Source organism: Xyrauchen texanus, chromosome 25, assembly GCF_025860055.1.
Source record: "Xyrauchen texanus isolate HMW12.3.18 chromosome 25, RBS_HiC_50CHRs, whole genome shotgun sequence".
Taxonomy (NCBI): Eukaryota; Metazoa; Chordata; class Actinopteri; order Cypriniformes; family Catostomidae; genus Xyrauchen; species Xyrauchen texanus.
In genome coordinates this window covers 6,394,997-6,407,143 of record NC_068300.1, presented here as the reverse complement: position 1 = coordinate 6,407,143, position 12,147 = coordinate 6,394,997, and the positions used below count along the sequence as shown (strand labels likewise).

General features: G+C 45.1%; 1 protein-coding gene across 1 annotated transcript; it reads left to right on the top strand.

Moving 5' to 3' along the window:
• Nucleotides 1-7,809: 7,809 nt before the first annotated feature.
• LOC127618607 (retinitis pigmentosa 1-like 1 protein) lies at nucleotides 7,810-10,330 on the top strand. The gene is made up of 2 exons (XM_052091173.1): nucleotides 7,810-7,962; nucleotides 9,476-10,330. The coding sequence occupies exons 1-2, from the start codon at nucleotides 7,810-7,812 to the stop codon at nucleotides 10,328-10,330; spliced, it is 1,008 nt and encodes a 335-aa protein (XP_051947133.1).
• The last annotated feature ends 1,817 nt before the right edge of the window (nucleotides 10,331-12,147 follow it).

Genomic DNA, 12,147 nt, shown 5'->3' with positions numbered 1-12,147 from the left:
AGTTAAAAGAGTTTTAAAAATGTGTGCATTAAGGTTTTTTTTTATTGTACTTGGTTGATAAGGGCACACGGTTGGTAAAGTTTATGTCTATATTGTGTGTCTCTTTGTCAGTTTAGTTTGGATTAAGGACTGATTTGTGGTGTTTATGTTTAGATGTTCTGTTTAACATGTAATATTGTTGTAAAATTGTCAATTATATTGTCTAATTGTTTCTTTAAATTGATTTACCCACAGCAAAATACCCAAACTATTTTTTTATTTGATTCTTGTAGCTCTTGCAGTGTGTTGTGATGTCTAAATAGGAGAAAATAACTAACTGAAGGAAGACAATCACAAACAAACAGTGAAAGAGCGATTGTTTTATTCAACCGGGCTGCTACAATCATCATCATCATAATGGACTGACATTCAACAAACTCAAAAAGACTATTATAGGCTCTCAAAATCAATGAAACCATTTTATTGAATTAATTACACGATTGACCAGTGAATATTTACTTTTGCATTTACATATTAGCTGTATGCAAAACGCAGCGTAAACACATTTGCCCTGTGAATGTGTGGGAGACAGGTCCCCCTCATCCCCCGCGTGTTCTACGCCCCTGACAAACACTACAGAAATATGATAATGAAATTTTGCTTAATTTGATTTTCCAAAACACCTTGAAAAACTCTTACATTCTTCTGATGCTTCTGATGCTTTGAATTTTGAATATCAAAATAACTTTTATTACCAATGCTAACATTTCATACAAGTAAATAACGTTAAATATAAATGAACAGATATTATGTGATAAACCAACATCAGATGCGTTTGCCACCACGAAAAAACATTTAAACCCCAACAACCTATAAAAGTCCATATACAACTTGCCTTCATTAAACTCGTTTACACTCAGTCTATGGATATTGCGAGCTCATAAATCAGAAATTAAACATTATTTTCAGATTTCTGCTTGTTTCTCCTAAACAAAAACACCACATACGGCGATAGTAAGATTATTTAACGATCATTAAAACGCCAAAGAAACAATAACAACACGGCACAGAAAATACAAATATATTAAAACAATATAAACTCACAAATGAAGTTAAACACGTTGAACACGGACCGACTGAGCGCTCAAATTCTTCTTTGAGTTAACTGGCGGTTTTGTGGCATAAAGCAGCACATACCGCCACCTATTGTGCACTTACTCTACCTCATACTGTGGACCTGGTTGCAGCCTGCAGAATGAGGAGGGGCTACACGTTTCGCCCCGCCCATAACTTAGTCTCATTAGCTCGTTAATCTTTCATAGACATACATGATAGTAGATGCGATTTTTGCTGGTGTGTTATCATTGTTAGAGATATATTTAATAGTTGAGCCAAACCATTTAATAAATAAAAAATTTGAATAGAAAATAAGTATATATGTAAACAATCAGCCTCTTGTTTGCTTTTGTTGATGTCATAAATTAACTAAATTCATAAAATGCAGAGTAATCAATAGATTGAGCAGATACAGATGGCATGCATAAAGCAAACTTGGTCAATGAAACAATCTATTATTAATCGTGCAAAATAATCACGCATGATTATAAGCTGTTATGGCAGAAACTGGGAGACTAAAAGAGCATGATCTCATTTTTGTTTCAAGAATTGCCCGTTATCTGTTGCATAAAAGCACCTTATGAACGAATGAGCGGGTTTTGTATTCTGTCCCCCAATATTAGGATATTTGAAAATACGTTTATATTGCGTCTTTATACCATATTCTGAGTTATAAATAAAAATGTTTATATTACAACAACACTGACTTCTTCATTTTCAACTCTATGGTGATATAAAAAATGAACATTTTATAAATAATTAACTAATTTCTCTAACCATTATTAACCATAATGAAGGCTTTGTGAAGTTGCACATCGATTTACAGATTTGAATAACATCAACACAGTCTGTTCATCAGTCCATGCGACTCAGTCCTACTATATTTGTTTGAAATGACACGTGAGGTACAACAAAGCCACATACGAGTCATAGCACTAAAATCAAAATGATCTTTAATTACTTCAACACTGACGACGACCGAATTATAGTTGAATTGTGTAACATCCTCTGTCTGTAGTATCCCTGTTAGAGCTGCACTATGCAAGATTTTCGATAAAAATTTCACAAATTGCCATTATTGATTGAGTACATAAACAACCAGAAATTATTTGTATTCTTGAGCTGTCAGGTACGATTTGGCGTGGGATCGCTGGCTTATGACGTACATCCTTACGTCATTACGTCGTCCATGAACATAGGAAAGAAGAGCCGGCTGTCTAGTTCCCATGTAAACAGTAGATGGCAGTGATGCATTGTTTTAGTTTGTAGCTCAGCCATTAAAAAGTAGAAACTACAGCTCAGTCAGTCACATTTACAGGCTGCGTCCGAAACCAACCGTCTTGTTGCCTCGCTGCCCTATCAGTCAACAGACAGCGTTTGCTTATGAAGGTACCGTCAGAAACTGGTTTCGGTCACATCGTTGCTAGGATACCAGCAACTGATTATCGCCATCTGGTGATCACTAAAGATGACGTGCCTGTTTCACTCACCGTGCGTTCACACCAGAAGCGGCGAGAGCGTCAAAATTCGCTCTGGCTGCCCTGCCTTCAACGCTCGAGGATGCTCGTGGACGCTCTGATGTAGTAGAAATAGGCGGCAACGTTTGTTCAGAATGCTTTGTTTTGCGAACTATATAAAGGGGCCGCAATTTAAACATCCAGACATGTCGACCATATACCTTTTGCCGACCTATCACAAGTAGCGTATATCCTCATGAACTCTTTAAAGTGTGAAAATAAGAAATCGATCGATGGAGGAAAGTATTTAAAATTATACACTCACCTAAAGGATTATTAGGAACACCTGATCAATTTCTCATTAATGCAATTAGCTAATCAACCAATCACATGGCAGTTGCTTCAATGCATTTAGGGGTGTGGTCCTGGTCAAGACAATCTCCTGAACTCCAAACTGAATGTCAGAATGGGAAAGAAAGGTGATTTAAGCAATTTTGAGCGTGGCATGGTTGTTGGTGCCAGACGGGCCGGTCTGAGTATTTCACAATCTGCTCAGTTACTGGGATTTTCACGCACAACCATTTCTAGGGTTTACAAAGAATGGTGTGAAAAGGGAAAAACATCCAGTATGCGGCAGTCCTGTGGGAGAAAATGCCTTGTTGATGCTAGAGGTCAGAGGAGAATGGGCCGACTGATTCAAGCTGATAGAAGAGCAACTTTGCCTGAAATAACCACTCATTACAACCGAGGTATGCAGCAAAGCATTTGTGAAGCCACAACACGCACAACCTTGAGGCGGATGGGCTACAACAGCAGAAGACCCCACCGGGTACCACTCATCTCCACTACAAATAGGAAAAAGAGGCTACAATTTGCAAGAGCTCACCAAAATTGGACAGTTGAAGGCTGGAAAAATGTTGCCTGGTCTGAAGAGTCTCGATTTCTGTTGAGACATTCAGATGGTAGAGTCAGAATTTGGCGTAAACAGAATGAGAACATGGATCCATCATGCCTTGTTACCACTGTGCAGGCTGCTGGTGGTGGTGTAATGGTGTGGGGGATGTTTTCTTGGCACACTTTAGGCCCCTTAGTGCCAATTGGGCATCGTTTAAATGCCACGGCCTACCTGAGCATTGTTTCTGACCACGTCCATCCCTTTATGGCCACCATGTACCCATCCTCTGATGGCTACTTCCAGCAGGATAATGCACCATGTCACAAAGCTCGAATCATTTCAAATTGGTTTCTTCAACATGACAATGAGTTCACTGTACTAAAATGGCCCCCACAGTCACCAGATCTCAACCCAATAGAGCATCTTTGGGATGTGGTGGAACGGGAGCTTCGTGCCCTGGATGTGCATCCCACAAATCTCCATCAACTGCAAGATGCTATCCTATCAATATGGGCCAACATTTCTAAAGAATGCTTTCAGCACCTTGTTGAATCAATGCCACGTAGAAATAAGGCAGTTCTGAAGGTGAAAGGGGGTCAAACACAGTATTAGTATGGTGTTCCTAATAATCCTTTAGGTGAGTGTAGTTGTTTGTAATCAAATTAAGATACATTTGTAATAATAACTGTGGTCTTGGTTGATTTATAACCCTGTAAGCAAACAGGGACAGATCATATATTACTGGGAAACCCGCCACGGCAATAATTAGTTTCTCCTCCATTTTGTCTTCGGAATTAATGTTTGGTGGGAACCAAAGTTTACACTGTTGTGTTCTCTAGACTTCGCTAGAGCGGAGCACTTCTATATTCCAATAGGTTGCAGCCGAACCACGTCAAAGCTCATTACCATAATGTTGACTGCACTTGAACTTTCCTCTGACGCCCACACCGCCCAAGACTCGCTGCACCGCTTCTCGCCGCCAAGAGACGCTGGCTGTCATAGAAAATGAATGACTTCCGGTTGATTGGACGCTCTTGATGCCTCTGGTCTGAATGCACGGTCATTCCAACTAAACCACAACGGTCTAATAATCTAGAACAAAATCAAGAGAGTTTTGGCGATAACCAAGAGTATATTTATGAATAACTACAATACCTCTTTCTCGCTAAAAATGGAATCAAAAAATGGAAAAGGTGTATAAAAAAATACATATTGGCTATCAACTGCCTCTTTAGCCACCAATTGATTTCTTCAGCTCAAACGCTGTGGATTCGGTAGCACAGGATTGTGGGACTTCATAGGTAGTGAAGGATCCATCTCAGTAGACAGGATGTGACGCAAACATTGGATTCAGACCACTTTTTTTTTATTATTATTGAAGAAAACAACAAAATAAACAATACAAATACAATACGACATTTCAAATGTTAGGGGGAGGTATAAATAATATTATAAGAATATTTTAAGAAGTGTAAATTCGAATAGCTTTTTGTTTCTTTGAGGGCAATATTGACTCAATATAATGCTTCTCTTAATTTTTAAATACTATTAAAAAAAAAAACTAAAAATTACATTCATGAGGGTGAAATTTAGCCATTAAAATTAAAAGAATGAATAAAATAAGTGCGGGTTTGTTTATCTTTGGAGTTTACAATTATACCTAAAAAACATCTTTCCACTATAATGTAACATTTTCATCAACATTTTCAACAATAAAAACACATAAGGGCAGTGCCAAAATAAATGAACGGCTATCTCTGGCTTCTGTTGGCAAAAGCTACAACTTTCATTTATATCTTTTTTAAACTTGGTTAAATAATGTTTAACAGGGTATATTCTGTGATGGAGTTTAAAAGACTTCAACCTTGTTTGTTAAGAGATCATGATTGGGCAGAAGCCAGACTTGTTTCCAGTCAACATCACTCCCAAACTGACTCCAATATGCAAATGCATTTGGTCCTAATACAACATTCTGCTGGAAAAGGGCTCATATTGTTCTGTTATAATTATTGCAACGACAGGAGAAATATATATTTACCTACAAGGGAGTGATTTGGTGAGAGTTGCTGGTAGTCCAATCTTCTTTGCTGTTTAAACAACATACATATTTTAGAATGTTTAGATTTAGAATCCCTTGTGCCCACCACCCATAGGAGAAACCGCAGGAGTCGGGTGTGATGCCATATGGGTGGCAGTGAAGGCTGTGGGCGTCGACGGACCAGACCCGGGCAGCAAAGGCTAGCAAAGGGGGTGGGGGGTGAGGAGCCGGAACTGGTGAGGGAGGTGGAGCGTTACTAGTTGGATCTGGTGGGGCTTACTTAACGACGCACAGTTTTGGCTCTTGATCCGTACTCCTGGATAAGGGATGGACTCTATTCTTCTCTGGAGTTTCCCGAGATTGCAACACGCTCCAAAGAAGTTGGGACAGTCGAGTGTTTACCACTGTGAAACATCATCATTTCTTCTAATAACACTTATTAAGCATTTATGCACTGAAAACACAAGTTTGTTCCATTCATCCATTATGTATGTCTTTAGCTGCACAATTGTACAGGGTCTTCATTTCCGTATGGTGTACTTCATAATGCAACTGGAGACAGGTCAGGACTGAAAGCAGGTCAATTTAGCACCCCCACTTTCTGCTTACACAGCCATGCACTTTAAATCCAGGCAGTATTTGGTTTGAAGTTGTCCTGCTAGAAAATGCAGGGACGTCCCTGGAACAGACGGTGCTGGATGGAAGTATATGTTGCTCCAACATTTGTACATATCTGTCTGTATTCATGGTTTTCTCACAGATGTGCGTATTACCCATGCCATGGGCACTGACACACCCCTGACCAATACATACACGGTCTTATGGACCTGACGCTAATAACAGCTTGGATGGCCCTTTTCCTCTTTGGCCCAGATAACACGACAGCTTTGTTTTACAATTTATTTTTATTTTAAATAACAGAGTTCCACTGTTCTACTTTTCATCTAAGATGAGACTGAGCCCAGAGAAGTCAGCAGTGCTTCTGGACAGTGTTGATGTATGACTTCTCCTTTGCATAGTAAAGTATTAACTTGCATCTGTGGATGCAGCGCTAGTGGTTTTGACTAACAAATGTTTACTAAAGTTATCCAAAGCTCATGTTCATGATATCCATTTCAGATGAATGCCGTTTTATAAATCAGTGAAGTCTGAGGGATCAGAGACCATGCACTGACTATATTCCTTGAATCGTTTAACTATATTGTGCACTGTAGAGGGTGAAATGCCAAAAACATTCCAACTTGTCTTTGAGGAACATTGTTCTCTAAATGCTGGATTATTTGCTGAAGCATCTGTTGACAAATCTCAAATGATCCTTGCTCTTGAAGGACTAGGCTGTTTTTGGAGACTCCCTATATACTATGACACAATTGCCTCACCTAATTAACATCTCCTGTTTTACATCACCTTGTTAATTTAACTCGTCAAGTCTTTAATTGCCTGTCTCAACTTTTTAGGAGTGTGTTGCAATCATCTGATTTGAAAATACTGTACATTTTCAAAACAACAATGACATTCACAAGGAAAAACATCATATAATGTATAGTTGTAGTGCTTTCAATATAGCAAAGGGTTCAAATAAATTACTGTTAAGATGCAGACGAGGGCAGACAAGGAGTGGGATCTAAATGCGGGTTCTTTATTTTAAATCAAAGTGAAGACAAACAAGCAGGAACAAAAGAGACATCCAGGGGGGGGAAACTGAAACTAAAACATGAACACATCGGAGAAACACGGAACTGGGAAAACACGGCAGGATGAACACAGCTGGAAGGGTAGAAACATTAAACACGAGAGAGACATTCATCAACATTCAACGATCGACAAGGAGTGGAGAACAAACAGGGTTTATATACACAGACACAGGATGATCACAAACGACAATCAGGTGCGAACAATGACAGAGTGCTGGCAGTGATAAGTGATTGTGGGAAGTGTAGTTTTAGACAAAAACTAGTGAAACACAGGGCAGACAACCAGGGAATCGTGACAGAATTCCCCCTCAAAGGAGTGGCTTCCAGACACTCCTAACATAAAAAAAGGAATACCCCAAACAAAACAAAAAATAATCCAAGGAGTGAGGGGGGGCAGGCAGACCAAAGAGGGCACAAGGGGCAAACAGACAGTCCAAGGAGGCACAAGGGGCAGACAGACAGTCCAAGGAGGCACAAGGGGAAGACAGACAGTCAGAGGGGGCAAAGAGAGCAGACAGGAAGTCCAAGGGGGGCACAGAAGGCAAGTAGGCAGTCCAGGGGGGCACACGGGGCAGACAGGAAGTCCAAGGGGGCACAGGGAGTAGACAGGTAGTCCACGGGGAGCACAAGATGGGGACTGGGTCAGGTGGCCTGGGAGCTGGCCACAGGGCAATGACAGGTTCAGGGGGCCTGGGAGGCGGCCACAGGACAGGGACAGGATCAGGAGGCCTGGGAGGCAGCCTCAGGACCACAGCCATGGGGAACTCCGGGGTCGGAGCCGAGGTAGGCGAAGCCATGGAAGTTTCTGGTAGTGGAGCCATGGAGGGTGGAGCCGTGGAAGACCCAGGTGGCAGAGCCATGGGTGGCTCAGGAGGTGGAACCTTAGAAGGCTCTGGAGTTGGAGCTGTGGGAGGCTCAGGAGACGGAGCTGAGGGAGGCTCTGGAGGCTCAGGAGGCGGAGCTGAGGGAGGCTCTGGAGGCTCAGGAGGAGGAGCCGAGGAAGGCGGAGCCGAGGAAGGCTCAGGAGGCAGAGCCGAGGGAGACTCAGGAGGCGAAGCCGAGGGAGGCGGAACCATGGAAAGCTCTGGAGGCTCAGGGGGCAGAGCCGTGGGAGGCTCAGTAGGTGGAGTTGAGGGAGGCTCAGGAGGTGGAGCCCTGGGACGATCGAGGCTACTGGCGCTGGCTCTGGGACGGTCGAGGCTACAGGCACTGGCTCACTGACGTACGAGGCTACAGGCACTGGCTCACTGACGTTCGAGGCTACAGGTACTGGCTCACTGACGTTCAAGGCTACAGGCACTGGCTGGTTGGCCATGGTAGGCGGAGGCTGGAGGGCAGAGGCCTATCCTTTTCCCCTCCTCCTCTGGGCGGACAAGACTGGCAATGCTGGATCGCTGACCATGGCAGACGTGGGCTCGGCTTGCTGACCATGGCAGGCGTGGGCTCGGGGTCGCTGACCGTGGCAGGCGTGGGCTCGGGGTCGCTGACCGTGCCAGGTGTGAGCTGGGGAGCGGAAGCCTTTCTTCTCCTCCTACGGGCGGATGAAGTTGAAACACGGAACTGGGAAAACATGGCAGGATGAACACAGCTGGAAGGGTAGAAACATTAAACACGAGAGAGACATTCATCAACATTCAACGATCGACAAGGAGTGGAGAACAAACAGGGTTTATATACACAGACACAGGATGATCACAAACGACAATCAGGTGCGAACAATGACAGAGTGCTGGCAGTGATAAGGGCCGGGAATTGTGGGAAGTGTAGTTTTAGACAAAAACTAGTGAAACACAGGGCAGACAACCAGGGAATCGTGACAGAATTCCCCCTCAAAGGAGCGGCTTCCAGACACTCCTAACATAAAAAAGGAATACCCCAAACAAAACAAAAAATAATGCAAGGAGTGAGGGGGGTCAGGCAGACCAAAGAGGGCACAAGGGGCAGACAGACAGTCCAAGGAGGCACAAGGGGCAGACAGACAGTCCGTGGGGGCACAGAGGGCAGACAGGAAGTTCAAGGGGGCACAGAAGGCAAGAAGGCAGTCCAAGGGGGCACACGGGGCAGACAGGAAGTCCAAGGGGGCACAGAGGGCAAGAAGGCATTCCAAGGGGGCACAGGGAGTAGACAGGCAGTCCACGGGGAGCACAAGATGGGGACTGGGTCAGGTGGCCTGGGAGCTGGCCACAGGGCAATGACAGGTTCAGGGGGCCTGGGAGGCGGCCACAGGACAGGTTCAGGAGGCCTGGGAGGCGGCCTCAGGACCACAGCCATGGGGAACTCCGGGAGCGGAGCCGAGGTAGGCGGAGCCATGGAAGTTTCTGGTAGCGGAGCCATGGAGGGTGGAGCCGTGGAAGACCCAGGTGGCAGAGCCATGGGTGGCTCAGGAGGTGGAACCGTAGAAGGCTCTGGAACGGAGCCGTGGGAGGCTCAGGAGGCGGAGCTGAGGGAGGCTCAGGAGGCGGAGCCGAGGAAGGCTCGGGACGCTAAGGAGTCAGAGCCGAGGGAGGCGGAAACATGGAAAGCTCTGGAGGGTCAGGGGGCGGAGCCATGGGAGGCTCAGGAGGTGGAGCCGAGGGAGGCTCAGGAGGCGGAGCCGAGGAAGGCTCGGGAGGCGGAGCCGAGGGAGGTGGAGCCACAGGAGGCTCTAGGGACGGAGCCCTGGAAGGCTCTGGAGGCGGAGTCGTGGGAGGCTCAGGAGGCGGAGCCCTGGGACGGTCGAGGCTACTGGCGCTGGCTCTGGGACGGTCGAGGCTACTGGCGCTGGCTCTGGGACGGTCGAGGCTACTGGCGCTGGCTCACTGACGTACGAGGCTACAGGCACTGGCTCACTGACGTTCGAGGCTACAGGCACTGGCTGGTTGGCCATGGTAGGTGGAGGCTGGAGGGCAGAGGCCTTTCCTTTTCCCCTCCTCCTGTGGGCGGACGAGACTGGCAACGCTGGATCGCTGACCATGGCAGGCGTGGGCTCGGGCTCGCTGACCGTGGTAGGCATGGGCTCGGGGTCGCTGACTGTGGCAGGCGTGGGCTGGGGAGCGGAAGCTTTTCTTCTCCTCCTCCTCCTCCGGGCGGACGAAGTTGGAGCGCTGGCTCATTGATCAAGGAAGGCGTGGGGGTTGGCTTGCTGGCAGGTGGGGCAGGCGTGAAAGGATGAGTCATGGACGACTGGAGGGTCACCACTGTGGGAGGAGGGGCAGGGTCCTCCTCAACAACGTCCACAGTGAACGGCGAGCCGCATGCCAGCAGAGTCTCCTCTACGAAATCGCGGAGCATACAGCAGCGCGTCTCCGGTGGTAACCGCTCCTTAAGCGAACTGTTCAGGTTGCCCCGGAAAAACACCACCATGGAGGAGTCCGGGAAGTCCGCGACACTCGCCAGCTCGAGGAAATCACGGATGTGTTCTCCTCTTGTTTGAGGCAGAGGAGTTTGAATTTTGCCTGTTGAACCGCTAGATCCATTTGTGGTTGATCGTTCTGTTAAGATGCAGACGAGGGCAGACAAGGAGTGGGATCTAAATGCGGGTTCTTTATTTTAAATCAAAGTGAAGACAAACAAGCAGGAACAAAAGAAACATCCACGGGGGGAAAACTGAAACTAAAACATGAACACATCGGAAAAACACGGAACTGGGAAAACACAGCAGGATGAACACAGCTGGAAGGGTAGAAACATTAAACACGAGAGAGACATTCATCAACATTCAACGATCGACAAGGAGTGGAGAACAAACAGGGTTTATATAAACAGACACAGGATGATCACAAACGACAATCAGGTGCGAACAATGACAGAGTGCTGGCAGAGATAAGGGCCGGGAATTGTGGTAAGTGTAGTTTTAGACAAAAACTAGTGAAACACAGGGCAGACAACCAGGGAATCGTGACAATTACAAATCACTCCTTTTTGTTTTTATTAGCATTTTTCATGCTGTCCCAACGTCTTCGGAATTGGGGTTGTATATCAAACTACGTTCAACAATTGACTACATTTGTCAAAATAACATTTAAACATAGGCATCACAAGTGTTTATATCTCCATCTTGGTTTCGTCAGTCCACAGCACCTTATTCCAAAATGAAGCTGGCTTGTCCAAATGTGCGTTTGCATACCTCAAGCAACTCTGTTTGTGGCGTGTGTGCAGAAAAGGCTTCTTCTGCATCACTCTCTTGTACAGCTCCTCCTTGGGCAAAGTGTGCTGAATTGTTGAACGATGCACAGTGACACCATCTGCAGCAAGATTATGTTGTAGGTCTTTGGAGGTGGTCTGTGGGCTATTTTTGACCGTTCTCACCATCCTTCGCCTTTGCCTCTCCGATATTTTACTTGGCCTGCCACTTCTGGCCTTAACAAGAACTGTGCCTGTGGTCTTCCATTTCCTCACTATGTTCCTCACAGTGGACACTGACAGCTTAAATCTCTGCGATAGCTTTTTGTAGCCTTCCCCTAAACCATAATGTTGAACAATCTTTGTTTTCAGGTCATTTGAGAGTTGTTTTGAGGCCCCCATGTTGCCACTCTTCAGAGGAGAGTGAAAGAGAACAACAACTTGCAATTGGCCACCTTAAATACCTTTTCTCATGATTGGATGCACCTGTCTATGATGTTCAAGGCTTAATGAGCTCAGCAAGCCAATTGTGTGTTCTAAAATTGCTGAAATTGAAATGAAAATGAAATTGCTGATTCAAACACCCAATTATTTATAAATGAAAATCTTGGAAATTGTCAGGGGTGCCTAAACTTCTGCATACGCCTGTATATCTAACTACGTTCAACAATTGACTACATTTGTCAAAATAACAACATTTAAACATAGGCATCACTTATGGGTGTAATGGGTGGGACATGTCTTGAACACATTTTGCCTTTGCCAATTTTGTCCCCACAACTTCCTGAAATTGCTTGAAGTGTCTAATGCATAAGAAACATTGCCAGTTCTTGAGCAGGAGTTTCCATTTCACTTGTGTGTGATACT